The 21140-nt window shown below is 38.2% G+C and overlaps 1 protein-coding gene across 1 annotated transcript; it reads right to left on the reverse strand.

Annotated features, from left to right (window-relative positions):
• Positions 1-685: 685 nt before the first annotated feature.
• Positions 686-20962, reverse strand: BAG1 (BAG cochaperone 1). Its single transcript, XM_026099889.2, has 7 exons — positions 20814-20962; positions 17421-17549; positions 17142-17224; positions 16352-16465; positions 15727-15834; positions 6372-6434; positions 686-3971 (listed from the first exon to the last, which is right to left on the reverse strand). Exons 1-7 carry the CDS (start codon positions 20854-20856, stop codon positions 3882-3884), a joined length of 630 nt encoding a protein of 209 aa, XP_025955674.1. The 5' UTR covers positions 20857-20962; the 3' UTR covers positions 686-3881.
• Between the last annotated feature and the right edge of the window lie 178 nt (positions 20963-21140).

Consider the following 21140-nt stretch of genomic DNA (forward strand, 5'->3'; position numbering starts at 1 on the left):
AGCCCCTTTTACCCCTTCGGTAACCGCAGTTGTCTGTGCTGCCGCTGCCCCCAGCAGGCCAAACCTGCAGTTAAAAGTGGAGCGTATGCTCAGCCTGCCTCAGCCCACCTCAGACTTGGAGGGGCTTCCCTATGTTTGACGTAACTGCCCCAGGGGACGGCAGGCCTGGTTGCTGGTTGAAGGATAAGAAAGGACAAGGTTGAGCTGCAAATCCAAATTTATTAGGAAAAAGTGCTGGGGGAAAAAAATTAAAAAATAACTAGTACAGCCACATTACAGAAGCCCTGGCAGAAGACACTCAATGTGGAACATAACTATGAAAATTGCTTCCTAAAGAAAAGTTGGGGTTTTTTGGTTTTTTTTTAGCCTCAGCTTTTTGCTAATCCTTGCAACATTTCCTTCAAAAAGCATTTTAGGCTTTGATTCACTGCACCTTCTTCTGCAATGCCTGTTAGGGCAAGCATCCATTCCCAACCAGCAAAATGCCTAACATCCATAAATCCCCATTTTAGCATAGAAAGCAGTATGTGCCTTTCCATTACAAACACAGCACTGCTACAAACAGCAGCATAATTTCATTAGAGTATGGCTGCTCCCTTTGTCAGCCATTTCTGTATGAAGAGACAACAGATTAACAGCTCCGTCTCCTACTACATCATTTAATAACTGCATCATGACCAAGGACAGCAGAGAAATTTCCATATTTTATTTTTTTTCCTTTTCATTTATGATGGTACAATAAAATAAGTTAACTGAAAAAAAGAAAAATCGAGCCCCAAGTTCTATGGTGTCAAGTATAACACCCCAAACTGTGAGCTACTACTAAATGTCAAAATAGTATTACTCCAGGTTTACAACAGTATGACTGCCAGGAGAACTTGGTCACCAACATCATCACCAAAAACAGCATATTTTAAGCTGTTCTTAAAAATAAAGAGCAAGAGGTCTCACAGCTCAAGACTGTAGCTCTGTGAACATCAGTTCTGGTATGCCTCATACCACAGCCTACCAGCAACCGTGATCCCATTTCAATTTTCAGAGAAGACAAACCGCATCATAAGACATTTTGCATGAATGGCAATCTGAGATGTGCAAACGAAGCCAAAGCAATACAGCAACTGGAAGACAACGGGATAAGTGAAACTAATGCAAAAGTGAATAACTTTGCCTTTTCACATAGCCAAGGCAGGTGGTATGGGAGGAGAAGAACTGATTCAGTAGCAAGGTAGGTATTACAGTATGCCTAGACTACAGAATTAGGGAGAATACACCTTAAATTTGACTTTGAGATCCATGTTTACCTTTACAAAGTCCCAATGATTCTAATTGTCCCCTCTTCCTTCCATGATTGTAGTCTGCTGCACTTTTCAAAAGCATTAGGGTTTTTTTGTTTTTACTAAAAATAAGGCTATTATGGAAAACATGAGGTGTACGGCTTATCTTTCAAGAATAAGCAAAAAAGTCAATCCGCACCAGAAGTTCTTACAAAATTTTAAATATAACCATCTATTTTCCAAACAGTTCATTTTTATACCTGGTTTTCAAAACAATGAGTTTTCTTTGCACAAATTTGTCTTAATCTGCTTACGCTTTTGTCCTGGAAACTGAACACTGATAACAGGAGTTATCACAGAAGTTCTTCAGCTCTGGACATCCTCTTCTGAATCCAGATGTGCTGGTGGGAGAGGTTCATCATCACTCCTTTTGCCTCAGATTACCAAAGATTTACTATTTAAAATCATCAAATTAATGCATCCCGCTTTGAGACAGGTTCGGGTTATACTCACGCAATCAGGTCTCAAGCGGCAGCAGTCTCTGGTAAAAGAGTGATGGTAAGTAGCTGGAGTCAATGACCTTTTCCACTAACAGATCCAAACAACAACGTCTGTCTATAGCCTTAATGATCTTGCCAAAGTGAGAAAACCACAAAGGAGCAGCAGAAGTGAACACAATCCCAGTCATGACCACAACTCTTAATAGGCAAAATATTCTCTGCCCATGAAACTGGCACCTGTGAAAGTTCAATGCATTAGAGCACATTCACATTTGAGGAAGTGAGGATCCTTTTCATCAAAGGAAAGTGGGCAATTTTGCATCTCCTGAATTAAGCAACCATGTTGCTGTTGGTTTAAGAGTCAGCAGAACCTTGCACAGAAGTGGCACTAAGCTAGGTCTTCATAAAAATGGCTACAGCTGTTCCTCCCTATAAACTTGAAGTGCTGGGCAAATACAGCAGGATCAGAGTACTAACAGTAGGAAAAAATACCCACAGTCCTGCCACACATACCATTTCCTAACTAGTAGCCAAGTTTACTAGGATTTTAGGCCTCAAAATCTTTTACAGCTCCTAAAAAAACAGTTTCATGTGGAAAAAATGCAATCTTAAAGAAACTGATAACAACAGAAATATGGCAGCTTGAATCTTGGTATGGTCAAAAAGCATTTTTACAATAAAAGTGACCCATTTTTAATGCAGGGCTACCACTCCATTTGTCCAATAGTGTTTTTCACTAAAGAAATGCTCCTCTAATTACAAACATCAGAGAAATACTGCAGGATAATACTTTAATGGTTGCAACTTATTAGAAATTATCCTTTTAGCCCCTTTCTCTACTTTTATTTTGTAAGGAGAGCTAATCATAAAACAGTCATATGCAGATAAAGACTCATTATCTAAGGGGCCATCTCTAAACAACCTCAGTCTCTGACTCATGTGAGATGAAGGAGCTCAGGTTTGTCACAGGAACAGGCTCCTGCCGGTCAGTATTTCACCAGTCACTGTGTATGACGACAGACTTAGATATCACAGAAGCATCAGTGAAAAAGCAGCTCCCATTACAGGTATGCCAGATGTGAGCTCTGGCTCACAATTGCAAACAGAGCTGGCTGCACCTGCTAGAACAATTACTACCTCCTGCCAAAGTTTATTTTTCACCTACTAAGGAAGGTTAAGCAGGACATATGTCTGCAAGCATCAGTCAGAAACAATCACTGCAAATTTCCATTAAATATAGCATGGATTCAGTGAAACCAGAACAGAAGCCAAAAGTATCTTTTAAAAGAGCTTATTCATACCTTGTTTCAACTGAATCCTTTGTATATGAGCAGCAGAAATGATCCCATTTCATTTACCACCATAACTCAAGACATAACAGAAGCAATAAAAATAAGCTATAAAATACAGTACATCAGAAATCCATGTAAAAAAATATACACCTGTATCAAGGAGCTCAACAACAACGTAAAGCACCACTCAGAATTAAGTACCATACATGTTACAGTACATCCCATTTATTATGACAATTTAAGGCTAAAATAGGTACAACTCCCTTATAGTCAAGCTTTCTTATGTTTATCAATGCATACAAACATTAAGTAGATACAAATGTGTGGTCTTTTTATTGCTCTGAATTGTCTACTACAATGTTATACTTCCCCAGATGTTGCCTCAGTTTGCTTTTTTCAAGCAAGCTGAAGTTCTACAACTGTGACTTACGGCATTTTTATGATTATAGATCTTCTTTGATTTGAGCTGTAAATTAATTCCCAGACATAACAGGCAAAATTGCCCATCACTGCAAACTTTGTTACTCAGTTAACTAAACACTCGTCCATAAGACACACAACAATTCACCACAAATATTATTTCTGCAGTTCTCTAGGAAGGATTGTTTTCTTTTCAGAATAATAGGTCTAACCAAGTGGCAAACATGACAACCAGCAACTAATGATTAACTAGTACCAGTCTAACAGACTGGGCTCAAAAAAAAAAAAAAAAAAAAAAAAAAAAAAGAAAGCTGAATACGTGCTCCAAAACAAAGAGCAAACTTTTCTTCTTGCTCATAGAGCAATTATGTTTCCTAATTAAGTAGACCAATGCCTCATTCTGCCAGTGCCAAATTCTTTGATTGCAGCTTATCCAATTCTTGACCAATATTTCCTTCGATTGTATCACACTGGGCAAGAAAAGCCTGAAAATAACAAACAAACAAATGTTACCAGGGATGCAGTTACAGCAATGGTAGACTGCTGCTTAAGAACAGAAACTAAAGTTTCCATCATGTAAAGAAGGCAATTCAACAACCACCTTCCAAATCAGTTTTGCTAATGGCTTATTCACAGTTTTATTTACCTGGAATCTAATAGAAACATGACAACAACAACGTGGTTGTCCATCTTCACCAGTCCTGCCACTGAACCACTTCAACTTAATCCAAAATCCACAATCATTAGTAAGGATCAAAAAAGTTCCGACAAGTTGGGGCTTTAGCTTTGAACATAACTTTAAAACTCCTTCCTACAACACATACTTCTGTAGCCTAAGATGGGACTGAAAAATCCTATTCAGTCAAATCAAAACAAGCCTTTGTTAAGCCAAGAACTCCTTGTTTGTACTTCTCAAGACTGCAGGGCAACATGAACCCTCATCTTTACAAGTAGCCTATGTGCCTCAGTGGTGGAAAGCTCCTTTCCAAAGAGAGCAGTCCACAGCACCTTAAGCATTTCTTACAACACGCTCACAAATTCTTATGATTGCAGTAACTCACACACAGCAGTTAAAAGCCAGTGGCTGCTGATCAGCTTGGCTTCCTGATCACAGCACACCTTAACACTTTAAGCTTCCTAGCTCCACCGATATATTCTCTCAGGCCAAGTCGAAAGCACTAACTATAGTTTCTATCTACACATATACATCCCATACTCAGTTTTGCTATGTCTGCAATAGACTTAACAAGCAGGATATTTAATGCTATTTAAATTGAAATAGCATTAAGAAACTTTCTCTCCCTCCCCTCTAAACTGGTAATTTGTTGTGCCAGGCCAGTGTTTTTCAACCATCACCCAATTTTGGATCATCTGTCTTCACCCAACCCCTTAACCTGACATCAACTCACTTCTGTCAAGACTTGGGTGATGAAGAATTCAAGGCGGTATCAGCTGCAGTTGCTGGCTGCAAGTGTTTTACATCTAAGTCTCCACTCTGGAAGATATGAGTGGTTGCCAGCAACAGAAGACAGTTAATAACTCCCTCTCACTTTTATAAATATATAAGAGTAATAAGCATAATTTGCCATAATTTCCTTGTTTTGGAAAAATAAATTATTGTTGACTGCTTTGGTCTGAAATCCCTTTGATTCTTCTGCATTCCCCAAAGAGATCATAAGCTACAGCTGCTGAACACTGTCCCCATAAAAGCACATGGATAATTCTGACCTCCGCTCAACAGAGCCTACCTTAGGCCTTAACAGCAGTTCTTATACAAAGCCCCACTTATTTCTGCGATAACTTCATCCAAGAGCAGAGCTCTAGCAGTTTGCAATGAGGTTTATGGCGACAACTGTACTGGAAAGTTTTACTAGCTAGCTACTTTGGTCAAGCACATGGAATCAAAATTATTCAGAGCTCCATATAACACAGCCATGCCAGGAAACCATCTTCATTTCAACTTGCATTAATTGAATTTATCTCTGTAACAGAGTCCAAAGGGCTTTGGACCTAAAGCTATAACAGAAAAGCATTTCCACTACAAAGTACTTCTTGGTAGAACTTTCTCTAAAGTAGATGACTATTTAAAAATATTTGGGAAACCTTTTTGGAAATTATTAAATAAAGTTTACAGTAAAAGACAAAACCTTTCAACTCCGTATGAGTGCAAGGTATATTCACAGATAATTTTCAGGAGCCTAACTTGTGACTGAAGCTAGCACAATACAAATCAAAACAGTAATTTGAGTAGCACTACCACTCATTTATGAAAGTTTTCATTTTTGGGCGGCAGGGAGGGGTGGAAAAGGAGAAATTCTAGCATTTAGTAACAAAACTTCAGAGTAAGGTCTCTAAGGAATACCTAGGAAAATATAAACATCACACAACAGCAAAGCAATTAAAAAAAAACAGCATAGCCACTCTTCTGTACAGCTTTTACTTTAGAGGCTTAATGTCTATAGAAAGTTGGTATGTCGCAATAGATGCTAAATTTTCTGAAGAACACCTCTAGCAAGGTGTTTCCCAGCTTCCAGCAGGAGTCAGTTGGCTGCACTGTCATGCCCAAACCTCACTCATTACATCAACCCACACAGATATGGGAAAGAAAGAACAATTCTGTTTCCTTTATGAGTAATCAGAATGGCTTCACATCATTAGGCAGCCATAAGGCCAACCACTAATGTAAATTACAAATATTATTTGAAAATAGTACGAACTATGAAAATCCTATTTTTGTATGCTCCTTTATAAAAGTATTAAATACTACTCAAAAAGAGGTCATAAGAAATAGCACTGTAACAACAAGTACTGCAAAAATCTAAGCTCTAAACATTTTCACAAACTGCTGGTGTACAAGTACTCAATATAAATGGCAAAAAACTCACCTGAACCCTTTTGACCAGTCCCTTCTTTTTCAGTTTGCAGTCACTGAAATTCTCTGGCAGATTCTGCAGTAAAATAAGTGAACAAGTTGATGCAGCTTAACCTAGAAACTAACGTATTAAATATACAGTGAAAAGTGAATGTATCAAAGAGCTGAATCCTCTTAAGAGACAACCTGAAAATGGCATGCCTGCTCAGTAAGGATGATTACATGTAGAAGAATTCAAAAGAAAAAGTAATAATTTCAAAAAAATCCAGGGATATAACATGATGATTGCAAACAACTGAGCTAGCAAGTTCACCATGTGGCTTCAGCTGACACACAGCAATAGACCATATACACTTTGTCCACTGCAGCATGTTAACTCTTCTGCTGAGCATCAACTTCAGGTTTTTCAGAGACTACTGAAGATGCAGTAATTTCTTACAAACACATTAACCCAATCATCATTAGGCTATATCATCAGTATATAATCAGTATAATGCCTGCATCGGTAAAGCAGACTAACAATGCCTGCATAAGCTGTATGTCTGATCTTCTCTATGAATCTATACATGGAAGTACTTCATTTAAGTCAAACTGCATCAGTTTCCATACTCCTTCCACCCAATATATATGCGTAATTTAATGTATATCATCTTAACAAGCTTTACATGCTTTGTTCTTTTGGAGAGAAGTTAAATTGAGGTATTGGTGGGGAAGGGTGTTTTTGCATTTTTTTTTTTAATGCAAATGTTCTCAGAAACATTATGGTCTCACGGCTGGAAATGCAAAAAAGGTCACACCATCACATCTTGGAGTTTCTCACTGGTACACTTTTTTTCCTCCTACCTCTATATCAAGACTAGAAGTTACCCTATCTTTCCCTCTGTTTCATTTCACCTAAAATGCAAGTCCCACTGGGAAGTTCATTTATAAGAATACAAAAAATAAAGTTTCTTTTCTTTTAAAGTCCAGCCAAACATACACAGTCTTAAATAAAGGAGTCCTACACATAATTTAATACGGGAGTTAAAAATACACAAGACTTCACACCAAAAAACAGTCGTTGTGAGAAGTGAAACTATGGGCTTAAACAGATCCTGGGCAGTTCTGGAGCAGAGATCACACTGCCCTGGTATTTGTGCAGTGATTAGCACATTGTGGGTGGTACCAGACAATGAAATAGTAACGGCCAGGCTCAGCGCATACTCTGCATCAGAAGGGAGGAGGAACTGGGTACATAGATTGAGCTGGAACTTATTCCTTTGTTTTACTTCCATATAAGCCCTTGGTTAAAATCCCCATCATTTTTCTTCGGCCTCACTGGAAGAAGGAACATTGAATGCTGCTCCTTGTCTCCTAGGACAGTATCAGTTTAAAATGGGAATAACTACTACGCTAGCCTATTCCCAAGGTCAGGTTTTCTGGTTTATCTTGTTGGTTTGGTTTTGGAAGGTGAGTGAGAGAAGGAATCTTCTGTTCCTGTAGTTCCAAATTCCATTTCTGTTGCTCTAGTACCATTTGGAGTCTTCCCAAACAGCAGTATTATTAAGCTGATAAGACTCGTATCATTTTTTAACACTTCCTGTGAGATCAGAAAAGGCATCTCCCTTGCAAAGAGCTTTTATGTCAGACTGCACCTTCTGAAACAGCACCAAAAACTAGACATATTTCTTTCAGGGTGAAAAATTATTAGCAGCATCAAAAGGCACAAGAGAGGTCCATCTGCAGGTTAACAGAGACATCCTTCCACATGCAAACTGGTGCAATGCTATCTTGCAAACAGGGACAGAAATGGCTAAAAATTAGGCAGAAATTGAGGGTCCTCCTCTTGTTACCAGAAGCATTCTTCAGTTTGTCCCAAGAAACAGTTTCCTTTCCATAGCCTATCTATCCTTTTCATCTCCTCTTTCATTTTGCAAGAAAGGAGAAGAAAAGTACCTCTGGAAAATAAGTTATCAGTTAATTCCAGGAATTCATTATTCACAATGTCTAAAGTCTCCCACAGCGGCCTGTTTTACACTGGTTACTTTCTTCATTTATGTAGTGTGGCTTCATTCCCTTTGGATTTACAGCACAGGATAGATTCAGAAGCCATTACTACATTTTCAACAACTGTCTAAATAAACGAAAGCTCCATTTTAGTAGTGGCCTATGTCCATTTTCCAAAGCACAACTTTTCTTTTTAAACTGTTCATTTTAGGAGGTACATTGCTCCTTAAGAATTGTATTTTCTAGTACTGTGTACTGCAATAAGCCCTTGCTCACTGCAGCATGATAAAACTACATGTCTCTTCCCAATAAGCATGATGTTGTGATAAGATTTTATTACATGCTTTTCTTTCAGAAAACTGCACGCTCCAAAGACATTACAGAACAACTGAAAAGCTAGTTTAAAGCTGGGAGTGAGTCTTCTTCAAACACCAGTTTCAGCTCACAAATAAAAATGAAGGCCTTTGGAATACTTACAGTTGTCACAGGAAAAAAAAGAAAAAGAAAAAATATTATAAAGGTATATGAAGTATTTTAATGGATCTTGTTTATGACATAGGACCCTGTAACCACAAGAGGAAACACTCCCATTTTTCCCTTGGTTTTGTACAATATTCATTTTTGAAATGAAAAAATATGACAAGAAGCATTTGACATGAAGAAAGAATACTAGTATAGAATACCTAGTATTTGACCCCATAATGTGTAATAAGCTGGAAAAACAAAGATCAGTTGGGCCTAATTATTAATAGTCTGTTCTCACCAGAAAGTGAAGATCTCATTATGTCACAGAAATTCTTCTACGCCTTGAAGATTTCCATGACTCAGAATTTATTAAGAATCAAATTAAAAAATGAAATAATATGCTAGCTCAGTTACATTGTCCACGCCTTCTTGTTATCTCCCTTTGCCCAGAGCTTTTCATCTCAGATCGCACCTTCTGAGAGATTTTGGCCCATGCAAGTATTCCTACCAAACTGCAATAACAAATTAAACAAACAATTTTCTATTATCAGAATAGGTCTAAGTTAACTATTAATACCAGGTAGGGAAATCCAGATGGGCTTACCACTCAATATCCATTCCAAAAACAAATATTGGTAACTGAAAGAAAACTTTGAAATCTGACCATAAAGACAATATTCAGACCATTTCTATTTTGGACAACATTTTTCAAAACTGTTTTAAAAATGCATCTGTGCATGCAAAATCCTGTGTTTGTTTGCATACCCTCATAGCTGTTTTTAAAATCACACTTCTAAAGCCCTAGGCAAAGACATAGAATTGGAAGCCCTAAATGTACTAACTCACCAAACTGCTTAAAAGGTATTTTGCAATCAAATTAGTAAATCTTACAAATGTTAATATCAAATTAAATCTCAGAGTCTCTCTGTTTTACCTTAGTCAGCTTACGTCTCCTCTCCAGGAATACGTTGTCCAACTATTCAGGGTTTAACAGGTGAAGCTGGCAATAAACCTTAAGTCACAATAACATTTCAATATTTAATTAAAACCAAGTTTAATTTATATATATTTTTTTAAAATAACTTAATCTAGGTAGTGCTTATGCAAAGCTCTTGCTAAATTTATGTCTTGGTGCATCTCTCACAGAGCGATAGCTTGAGTTAGTAGATGGCTTTCCACTGCATAGCATATTCTGATTCATACAGCAGGTCTCTTATTTGCATTCTACTTTCTCCGTGACAAAACCCTGTTCAAGTCTCACAGTGCTTTGCACATAAGTTCTCAAACTTCTGAGCGCTGACTGCTGTGCCGACTTTACCCCAACAACTTCTGTAGAACTCCTGGGCATAATTTTCTTTTTCTTCCTCACCCAAAACAGGTTATCAATTTTTTCCCTCTACAGAAACAGCCTGAGTCCCCCTATCACCACTGGTTATCTCCCACCCCATACCCCAAAGAGATGCTTAACCACATCACTTTGAGGGTTCTTACCATGTGGATACATTGACTTTACACATTACACCTTCAAAAATTCATATATTGCATGCAAAATACTCATGCTTCGTAAAAGACTGTTAAAACCAACACCCCTTTGCAATACTGAATTCACATGTGTGCATTTTCCTGCCTGTGCATCCTCTCTATTCTTGAGTGCTCTTTTAACGACAAACCCAGGTGCCCTCTTTCCTGAGCACTGCTTCTTACAAAATACAAGCCCCTCTCTTCATTCCTTTCCCCTCTCCCAGCTGGTTTCCCCAAAAAATAACATCTCTCTGCTGTAGAACATAACCTTTGGCTCTGCTCAGACTTCCTCTGCTACAGGAGCATTTGCAATAATGATTTTTAAGCACAGTGTTACCACCTCATCTTTGCTCTCCTATTTGGTTATTTCATACTTTCCAAATCACAGGCCCCAGTAGATAAGATCTGATGCCTGAATCCAGTTTATAGCACTGTAATGAGGTAATACACAAAACAAATGCTAGTCAAATTTATCATTTATGATCCAAAGGGACATGATCAAAAAAATTTTAAAAAAGAGTCTCCCCCACACTAGCAGTCAATAGCAACAATAGCTAGGAACCTTTTAGATTTCTGATGTCAGATTGATTAAAAAAAAAAAAAAAAAAAACACTCTACCACACACAGCACCAATGCCTTACAGGGATTTTTGCTGACACCACTGTCCATTTAGCCAGAAGCTTTTTTGTTTTTTACATTACAGTATCTTTAAAAACCCTAACACAATGTACAGTATTTTAGTGCATAATTTTTATTGACTACCACTCCTTCACCACTTATTATTAAATAAACTGGTAAATTGGGTAAGCACATTATGTTGACACCAAAACTTTTTCATCTAACTAGACACTCGAGAAGCTTCTTTAAAAGCAACTTTTAAATGGCTGCATTTCTCAACAAGTTTTCTGAATGCACAAGTGGTAACTAGATGCTCTGCTCTCAGAGGGATGATGGCACTTTCATGCTCCTTGTGCTTTAGAAAAATATTCCCCTTTGATTTTACACTTATGATCCATGTTAAGAGATTTAAGAATTAAAAATAAGAAATGCCTATCAAATGTTTAATTATCCAAACAAAATCAAAGATTCAGAAGTAAGCTCACATCACTCCAACTGTAAATGGTAAAACTTCATAGAAGCCTGGGAAGTGTTTATTAAAGGCACAATAATGCTGTTTGCAGAATAATTCATTCTTTAATCCTTGGAATGTTAATTAAGCATTGGTTTACTTGATATGTCCAATTTGACAGGGGATTTTGCAGTTAATGTATGTAAACAAAAAAGCCAGTGACTTTATTTCAAGAAATTTAATAAGGAATCATAATGAGAACAAAGTGATTTCTCAGCCTGCAAAATCAATGACAGATTTCAAGTAAATTAGAGTAGGCTGACAAGTAGTGCATAGTATGAGGCCTGTGGGTTTAAATTTTCCTACTAATCTCAAGGAAGTTTTCATTTCTTTCCTTTGTTTCAGTAATTTGTCTAAAAAAATGTGCCAGCTAATCAAGTCAGGCATTTTCTGTGTTCTAATTGTTGAGATTTGTAGCAAGTAGTATGCTTTGACTTTTACTCCTGGACCAAGTATTTTAATTGTGGAAATAAATGCATTTCCAATGATGCACACAGATAAATCCTCAACTGCTGAGCAAAACTGAATCTATATTCCTCCTGAAAAAAATTAAATAATTTGCAGCTTGTGCAAAGCCTGGACTGTTTCACAATATTCAAAATTTTTTTAGATGCTTAAAAGATCCCACTCTCCCCTCTCCCCTGCAGAAGCAGGAGCTATTTTTAACCAAATGTTTAACGTTAAAATGTTCAAGTTGCAGGTACTCTACTTGAAGACATCACTTCAAGACTTTGTTTATGCACTTTTGGCAGTGACACCACCATATCTTTCCTCTCCCACCCCAATACTGTATGAGTCTTGAACTACTACTGCCACTTTCTGACTCACTTTTTAAAATTCATAGCTCTTAAATACATGGAGTCTAGTAAAAAGGATTATTAGTTCCAAAACCAGCTCCTCTAATTAATGACATGTCTGCTAAGAAAAAGAGGGTAACACTCCTAGAATAAACAGAAAATAGTATGTAGTCTTCACCTGTTAGCTGTCTTAATACCAACAAACCTGATTTTGCATAAAGCTTCATGTTTTTAAATGATCCAAACAACGTACAATGCCCAAGACATTTTAAAGCGTTTCCATAACAATTCTGCCAAAGAAACAAACTGGAATATTTATGATGCAAAAGTATGGTATGTTTCCTTTCTACAATGTGTTCACTCTTCCATCTTGCCAGAATATAGCTCACTCAATTACTTTTTCTATAATATGCTGCTGATTCAATCACTAGCAGATTTATACAATCAATGGCATTCAAGAGATTTTTCAGGACTTGTTTTTTACTTGGGTAATGCAAGGAACATTAGGAAGTGTGTAAAACATTTCAGATACACAGAAAAACTGCTTTCTGGAAGCTTTTCACTTTTCTGCTTCACATTTCTATTTCTTACTTCAGTGGCACCTGTTTATTGTTCGCACACATACCTCATTATTGTTCTGCGTTGCTACATCTGTATGTTCCACAACTGCAGTACATTTAAGTAATACCTTCATAAAGTTGGGGCCTGATCATGTGATCTGCTGTAATAAGAGCATACTGAACAGCTACATTTTATGCAAAGATTCCATATCTTAACTGTAAGATTTTCCCGGAGGATATTCGAATTCAGTTTTCATGATAAAAGCCATAGTGTTATTAGAATATTAAGACAAATAAATATGGAGGTTGGTTTCAAAATGTGGCTTCATCCACTGCTACAAGAAGCCCTAATTTTCATTCCACCCTTAAAAATATGATGCTGGTCAATGTCAGCTTCTAGGCTACAATGAAGTAAAAGACAACTATCACCAATATTAAAAGATATCAATCATGATTATTTTTAAACCTGACTGCTCCACTTCCACAAGAGAAAACTGAGGCACCTGAAGCCCATTTTTTCATTGAAACAAGAAGTCACCAACTTATAGCCTCCCAAAATCTTTTACTAAGCCTGGGAGCCCATGTCCAGTACTATCTAGAGCATTTTGGACAAGGGGATATATAATAGCAAGCTTTCTGTTTAAACCATGCAAGAAGTACCAGAATCAAAACAAAACTTGGGAAACAGTTTGGATTAATGAGGAAGCAATAAAGAGGGGCTTTCAAGGCTGCTTGCTAGGTTCCAGAACTGTAAATCAGCATACAAATACTGCCTTTCTTCTAAATGAGACATGGTACCAGAAATAAGTGGGATCAGAAATAAGCTTTGATCCCACCCAAATGAGCCAGTTGTCACCTCATTGCTATTTTCAGGGTAAGATATAGGAAGTCTGCCACTTCAAACAAGGAAGCAGTTGTATTAAGTCTGTATGTCCAACAGCATTCAAGAACTGATGAAGACTACTGAAAATTGAAGACTTCAAAATACTGAACCACTTTTTTCTTTTAACTATAACATACAAGAAAAATTAAAACATACTTAGAATTGTCAGCTATGATGAACATAAGCTAAACTCCTGGCAGCAAACAGCAAAGGCTAACTTACCATTAAAGTTGAACAGTATGAAAGGAGGAAATAAGATAACAAACTCCCTGCCAATCCCAGCAACACATAACATACAGCATCTGGCGAGGGCCAATTCAAGCTATTACTCTATGACATAGTCAGCTGCTCAACTTTTTCAAAGTACTTCTCAATTAAAATCCATTTGTTTCACAGAATATAGACCTTTGTATGAAAACATGCTGAAACAAACCCATACAGGGTCACTGTGGAAAGGAGTAGACCCAAAGACATTACTACCACAGAAAAGCAGCATGGTCTTCCTTCAGAATGGGAATTTATGATCATGATATGCAACAGAATTAGACAACGAAGCAAAAGAGAACGACCCAACAGACATAGAAACTGAATAACAAAATACCCTAGTTGCCACAATCTAGGGCAAGTCCCTTATTCTCACCTAGCTCTCAGTTCTCACTGTTAAGGAATAGCAAACTGAAACTGTCTAGAGGTAGCCGCTTAGCACAACTTATATAGAACTTGCTTAGCATGAGTAGCTAAATTTGCTGAAGCCTTAGGCTGCACTTAGATAAAACAATGAACTTTTACTTAGTCCAGTAAGAAAAGGGCCTCAGAGCTGGTTCCAGCTGGGAAGATAAGGAAGTTACAAGCAGTCTGTGTTCCTGTGTCTCACACTCCGAAAGGGAGGATGTCAAGGCTTTGAAACAAGACCAGTGCAGGGCATTAGGATCTGGAGGGGCAAAGCCTTAGCTCACTGCTGGGGCAGTGTTAATTGCTATGATTTAGAATCACCTCCTCCTCTTCCTCAGGACCTTGAGAGAAAACAGTAAGACCCAACAAAAATAAAGGTACAACCGTCAGCAGAGACTGCAAAAAATAAAGACAAGGAGAAAAACAGCTTACCTAGGAACAACAATGAGATCCAATGAGGAGCAGGAGACCCCAGATCTAAATATTACTATTGCTCTAACTACCGCGTGAGGGGTGGGAAACTTAAGTTGAAAAAACTATAATTGCCCAGGATTTTTTTTTGTTTGGGTCCCTCTTTGGAGGCACGCAGCTCGAGCTGTAATTACTGCACGCGTGTAACTAAAATTTAATTATTTAATTTACTTTGATTTGGCTCTGAACTTTGCTTGCGGGAACCTAGGGCCAAACCCTGTTATGGTGGCCGACAAGCCTAATTTCCATAACGCTCATGTTATACAGGGAGATACATATTATACTCTAGAAGGATGCTGTAAGGTTATGATCCATTAATGACTGTGAAGTGCTTGGATAAACCCCAGAACGTTTCAGATAAAGAATCCAGTCCTCAGTATGCAGACATCTTGAATAAAAGTACTGTCAGTCCACATAGGACTGACGAGAAAATTTTTCAGGACCTCCTTGTTCTTAAGCAATATAGAAAAAGTGCTTCTGATTTTTTTCTTTTTCTTTTTCTTTTTTTTACACCGTCCCCTCAAGACCTTTACTGTTACCATAAAGTTTAATGTAACAGGTCTTGTCAAGACAAACTAAAAGGGTAAAACTTGAGTAAAGGATACCCATTTCATGTAGTCTTAACAGGCTGTTGCCCAATATGAAGCTCTTCTGTAGAATGGGGATGCATACACAAGCATTAATGTCACCATTTAGTAGCCTTTTGGAGAAATACAGGGACAAGAGGTGGATATTAAAGAAAAAATGAGCAAACCAATTACTAACTTTAAATATATATATATATTTATTAGTATTTTAAAATATGAAATAAACTATATTAAAGATTTATTCTTAAAAGTAAACTTATTTTGGGATATGATGCCCTTCTGTGATTATTTACTTACAATGGCATCTATCTGTTCCAGGATCTTCATGAACTGCTCTGCAGTTCCTTTTATCCTCTTGTCCAGCTTTTTCAGAGCTTCTGCCTGGAGATCCTTTGCTAAAAAACCCTGAGGAAGAAAAAGAGGGAAGAAAATACAGTTTTATTGCACATCCTGAAAATTACTCAGCTTAGAAAAATTTGTCAATCCACTGCAGCAGAAAATATTTTTTACTACTTCTATAGTTTCAGATACAACAAAAACTCCAATCTCAATTTGTATTCCACCAATGCTTGAAATACTAACTGTAAGATCTACTAGGTTTTCTTAAATTATTAAACAAAACTCAAAGGAACAGCCATTCACCTTTGAATTTTGAGAGAACTGTTCACGTTTTTCTAGATCTAAAGAATATCATTTGTCAATATGCAACAATATTTACCTTTTTCCAAACAGTGCCATACATCTCCCTATTTTGAAAACTCATAAATAGCATTTGAAGTTTATTAAGAATTTTACAGGCCCCATGGAAAGCTAAAACAGTCAGCTTACTACTGACTGTACAAAACCTTCAAGCGGTATTTTTAAAAATATGTACTTAAAAAACAGTTTTGCAAATATTTAAAACAATACAGAGCTGACGTACCTTCTGGATACTTGTGAGTTCTTTAATAACTTCCTCTAATTTGTTAGCTATATGCTCCACTGACTTCTCCAAATCTTTTAACTTCTTTAATTCCGCCTCTTCCTCTGGACTATTCTGTGTATTCAAAAGCATAAAATTCACAACTGCAGAACAAATAGAGTCACTATGTAGCTAAAGACCAGCAACAGTGTAATACAGAAGGGAAGGCTTTTGCTGACTTAAAACAAATATTACACTGTGGTTATTCTTTCCGTACTTTAGTACCCACCAAACAAGCTGCTTCCAAAGCTTAATAACAAATAAAGTGGCAATGTATAAACATGTTACATGAAATTAATTTGAAAAGAAAATGAAAAGTGCAAATAATTTTCTTTTATTAGCTTTATTATCCTGCAAGTAGAGATAACATATGAGGAGATACTATTTTGTCCTCTACTTGACAAAGCTAGTCATAGGTCACTTCACTAGAAGTAACGCAGCAGACACAGCAGCTACAGGATTTTGTTGTTGTTTTTCAGCCAGAAAAATAGGATGGACAGAAAAGGGCATCAGCACACAGGAGCTTCAGGAGTGCTGACAAACCACAGATCAGGCAGAAGTTTGTCAGTAATGTAATTTCAGAAAGCTGCAGAGTTATTTGCAGTATGAGACAGTGTGAGACTGAACACAGCTTTGTTGGTATGTACACAAGATGAGTTTTATGCTGAAACCTATATCCATGTTCAGGAGTTGAGCCACTAACAGAAATTAGGATAATGTAAGAAAAAAGACTTCGGAAGGCAACACTTACCCTTTTCCCAATCAGCATGACTTTGCAACCATTTTTAACACCGAGTGCTGACAATGGTTGTTCCATTTCTTTCAGAGATTTTCCTAAATGGAATGAGAGAGAGAAAAAAAACAGCCAAAATATTACTAATAACAATACGTGATACTTTCAACTGTTCTTTCCAAGTCCTAAAAATTAAAGTGTTAAGAATGCCTTTCTAAAAACATTCAGAACACCGACATCTGAAAGCAAGATGAAAGATACTATGTATAAAGAAACATGGGCAGATTTGTAAGTTACCTTTGTATATCAGTTTCTGAAAAGGAACTGGAACACCAGTGACTTGTTCAATAAGTAGAGCCATGTCTTGCAGTGTAGGTTCACCATCTTCCTGATGAGAAGCAACCTGAATACTGTGTTTTTCATTACCTAACAAAAACAGAATAACAGTAATATCTATTGTTACCTAGAAAGTTTTAGGTGGAATCAGTTTCTAATGCTTATTTCCATGAATGCAGAAAGTTCTCAAATCACTGATACTCATGTACAATCTTAATTTTAAATCACAGGGTTCTACTCCAATTCCTTCATCTTAGAGTTACTCATCTCAGCTGAAAATATGTATTTTTAAAATCTTCTAATAACCTGAAGAGTTGGATAAGGAGAAATCTGTTGGCCATAATGCTCCTGATAAAAAAGAGAGATGGGGGATAATATTTAAGAATGCAGATGGTGCAGGCATCCCACAAGCTGAAGAATGGAAGCCCAGACTTTCATGATCTGCTTTATTTCCTACTTAGAGGAACTTTTAATGACACAAGTCTTGGGAAATCAGAGATGACTTATCACTTCCTTTGCTCCTTGCTCCTTACACATGAGAAGCAATCAATGTCTTCCCAGCCTTCCCGCTACTGGGCCATCTGAAAGAACTCTCACAATCTGAAGATGGTTTCTCCCCATAATACATCTTAATAGCACATCCAGCTTCAAGTAAAACCTGCAGTCACTGTTTCCAAGTGTCAGATGAGTTCTAGTGAGGGTCTCCAAAGTCTTAACCATAGCAGTCTTGAAGAGGCTTATCATTTAATTCCCAAAGTCTTGGGAGACTTTAGCCCTTAAATCCCCTCTTAGCCTCATTCCACTCATCAGGGATTTTGTGTGCAGTCGGAGTATGGTTTCACGAGAGCAGGTCAGTCAAAGCAACAACCGACTGCCTCTGCAAAAGGATAGGTCCTGTTTCCAGCTGAGTATTTGTGCTGCTTGCTTTGCTCTGGCTCTTGTCAGGCAAGTTCGCTAACCTTCACTTCACTAACCTAGACAAAAGCTAACCAGACACACACCTGCACGCAAACCAGTAAGTCGCTCTAATCCAGACAAGTCAGTTTTGCCCAGCTATACTCCAAAATATGTCAGAACCTGGGCAGGGTAGGGATGAGACTACATGGCCAGAAATGAGCAACACTAGTGCCTGGAAAGCCCACACTATCAGTGAGCCGATATGCAGCCTTAGCTGCCTTGCCGCAGCCCGGTCAGCTACTGCTAACGGAGTATCCTGCTCAGATTCCCCAAGATCACGAGATTTTTATGTGCAACAAACAGCAGGAAGTTGTCTGAATAAAATGACTATGTCAATTCATCTCTGCTTCTCAACTGATCCTGCCTTCTCTAACCTTCTGCTCCCACATGCTTAAGGCCTGCCAATTTTAAAACATCCACAGAAATTAGCCACCACTGGCTGCAAGGCAATTAAGACAGATGTTATTCAGTTTACAGGAAGAGAGAACTCTAACAGCCATCAGAAAGAAAACTGTCCTCATGCCTCTAATTTGAAACACACATCTTTTGCAAATAAAGAGTACTATAAACATCTATATTAACAGGTTTTGGTCTCCTAGGGTCATATGACAAGCTACATAGAAACCTCAAGAACTTGGAAACTCCAACAATGTTCTGGAATTCAAAAATGGTTTTAAGCTCAAAATCCTATTACATCAGCTCTCCCTCAAGCATTTCCCACAAACGGACCTCATTCCCAATTCATTTTGAAAAATACAGGGAATGGAGGTCCTAGTCTTGATGTATTCCAGAATATTGTTTTGGTACATTTATCTGCTGTGTGTAAGGAGTGTACCTGTCAGCAGTTGAGGAAAAAAGAAAACAAGAAAGGAGGAAAAGAACAGCTAAAGCTTGCCTTGCAATGAAGACAGCTTTAATTACAAATTACGAATAACACTTTAGGATGACTATAACACAAGTTATACTGTCAATTCACTGCTGAGTGAAATCACCACAAAAAACACCTTGTAGGTTAGAACGGGTATCACAACTTATCCGTTCGTTTTTGTAAATGACAACATTGATTTAAAATCTCAACTAATGCAAACTTCCCAATTCTTTTGGAAAACTCTAGACACATTTAGAAAAATCAGGTCAATTCAATGACTTGTGGATTGTACAGTGATACATGTGGGTCTACTACTACTCTCTTTCTTAAGCCTTCATTATTTCCATCATTCCCCACCTTCACACACACACACACACCTTTAACAAAAATATTTCCACCAAGTGGTAAACAAGCACCTAACAGCAGCAGGTATAAACCAGATGGCTGAAGTCCAAGATGAAAGATGCCTTCTACTTGTCATGAATGACAAAGTAATTACCAAATAAGAAAATAACTGGAAGGATAAAAATATTCCCAGATAAAAAGACTGTTAGCAAACATCAAGATGCTGGAATTATAAACATAGCATTTTGAAGGAAAGTTGATATCATCTTTGCAAATGAAAATCCCTCAGCTCAAATGGAGTTCTCTGAAGGCATTGACAAGCACATAGACCATGAAGATCTAAATACATTATTCCACAAGGTCCCTCAGCAAAGACTCTTAAATAAACTAAGCTGCCAGGTGATAAAGAAACATTTTCACATAGTAAAATAACAAACATAAGAAATAACAGTTTGAAAACAGTTTGGAATAAGCAAATAGAAATAAGCAGGGAGCTCTCAAGGTAGAAAGAATATCACTAATGTAGTGCAAAAGAGATGGGAGCAGGGACTTTACTGTTCAATTATTAAAAAAAAATTCATAAAATATTCACAAGTTTTGGGAACAAAATCTGCTGATGAATAATTTTTAATACCTTACTATCCTCAGTGTTCTTCCTAATGCCTAACATAAAACCATTGCTGTAACTTAAGCAAAGTATTGCTTGCTCTATTTTTAGGAATTGTAGGGTCAAGACTATTCTTAACTCTTTACATTAATTTTTTTACATTTATTTGAAGACTTTCCCTGCCATCTTTTTTTACCCCTCCAGTTTCTCTTCTTCAGGGAAAAGTGCAGTTGTCCCAACAGGCCCCTGAGTAACCCACTCCATCACGTCAGCACCCAGCTATCATAAGCAAGAAGTTATCCTTTGCTGCTGCGATCTGACATCTCGCTGACCCCAAATTTCCGAGCTCACTCAACAAAGTGAGTCTCACTCAAGGCGACAGCCCGGCAGACAGCAGCTGCTTTAGCACACAACGTGGCGTCAGCGCCGTGAGGCGTTTCATTTAAAAGAACGCCGCTGCCTCCTCCGTTTCCCGGGGAGCCGCGGCAGGGCCGGAACGAGCCTCCCCCGCCCCGCCGGCAGGACCCGCCCCCGAGCGCTGCGGGCCGCGGCCGCTCTTCCCTGGGGCGGCTCTTACTGTAGGTGACGGTAATGGTAACCGGGGCTCCGGGCGCCGCCATCTCACCCCCGCCAGCAGGAAACCGTCTCGCGGCGCCTCGGGGAGCGCGCCGGAAGCGCGTCGCTTCCGCGCCAGGCGCTGCCCCGAGGCTTCCCCGCCCCTGCGTGACGTCACGGAGGGCGGTGATGTCATTGTGCGCCGGAGTGCGGGGAGGAAGCTCTGCCCCCACTCGCCTCCTCTTCCGGGAGAAAGAAAAGGGGGGTGGGGAGAGAGAGGTTTTTAAACACTAGGAAAAATGCAACATGACGTATCTTCCCTGGGCAAGGAAACGAGCCTGCGCCTGTA

This window comes from Dromaius novaehollandiae, chromosome 2 (assembly GCF_036370855.1).
Source record: "Dromaius novaehollandiae isolate bDroNov1 chromosome 2, bDroNov1.hap1, whole genome shotgun sequence".
In the NCBI taxonomy this organism is placed as follows: Eukaryota; Metazoa; Chordata; class Aves; order Casuariiformes; family Dromaiidae; genus Dromaius; species Dromaius novaehollandiae.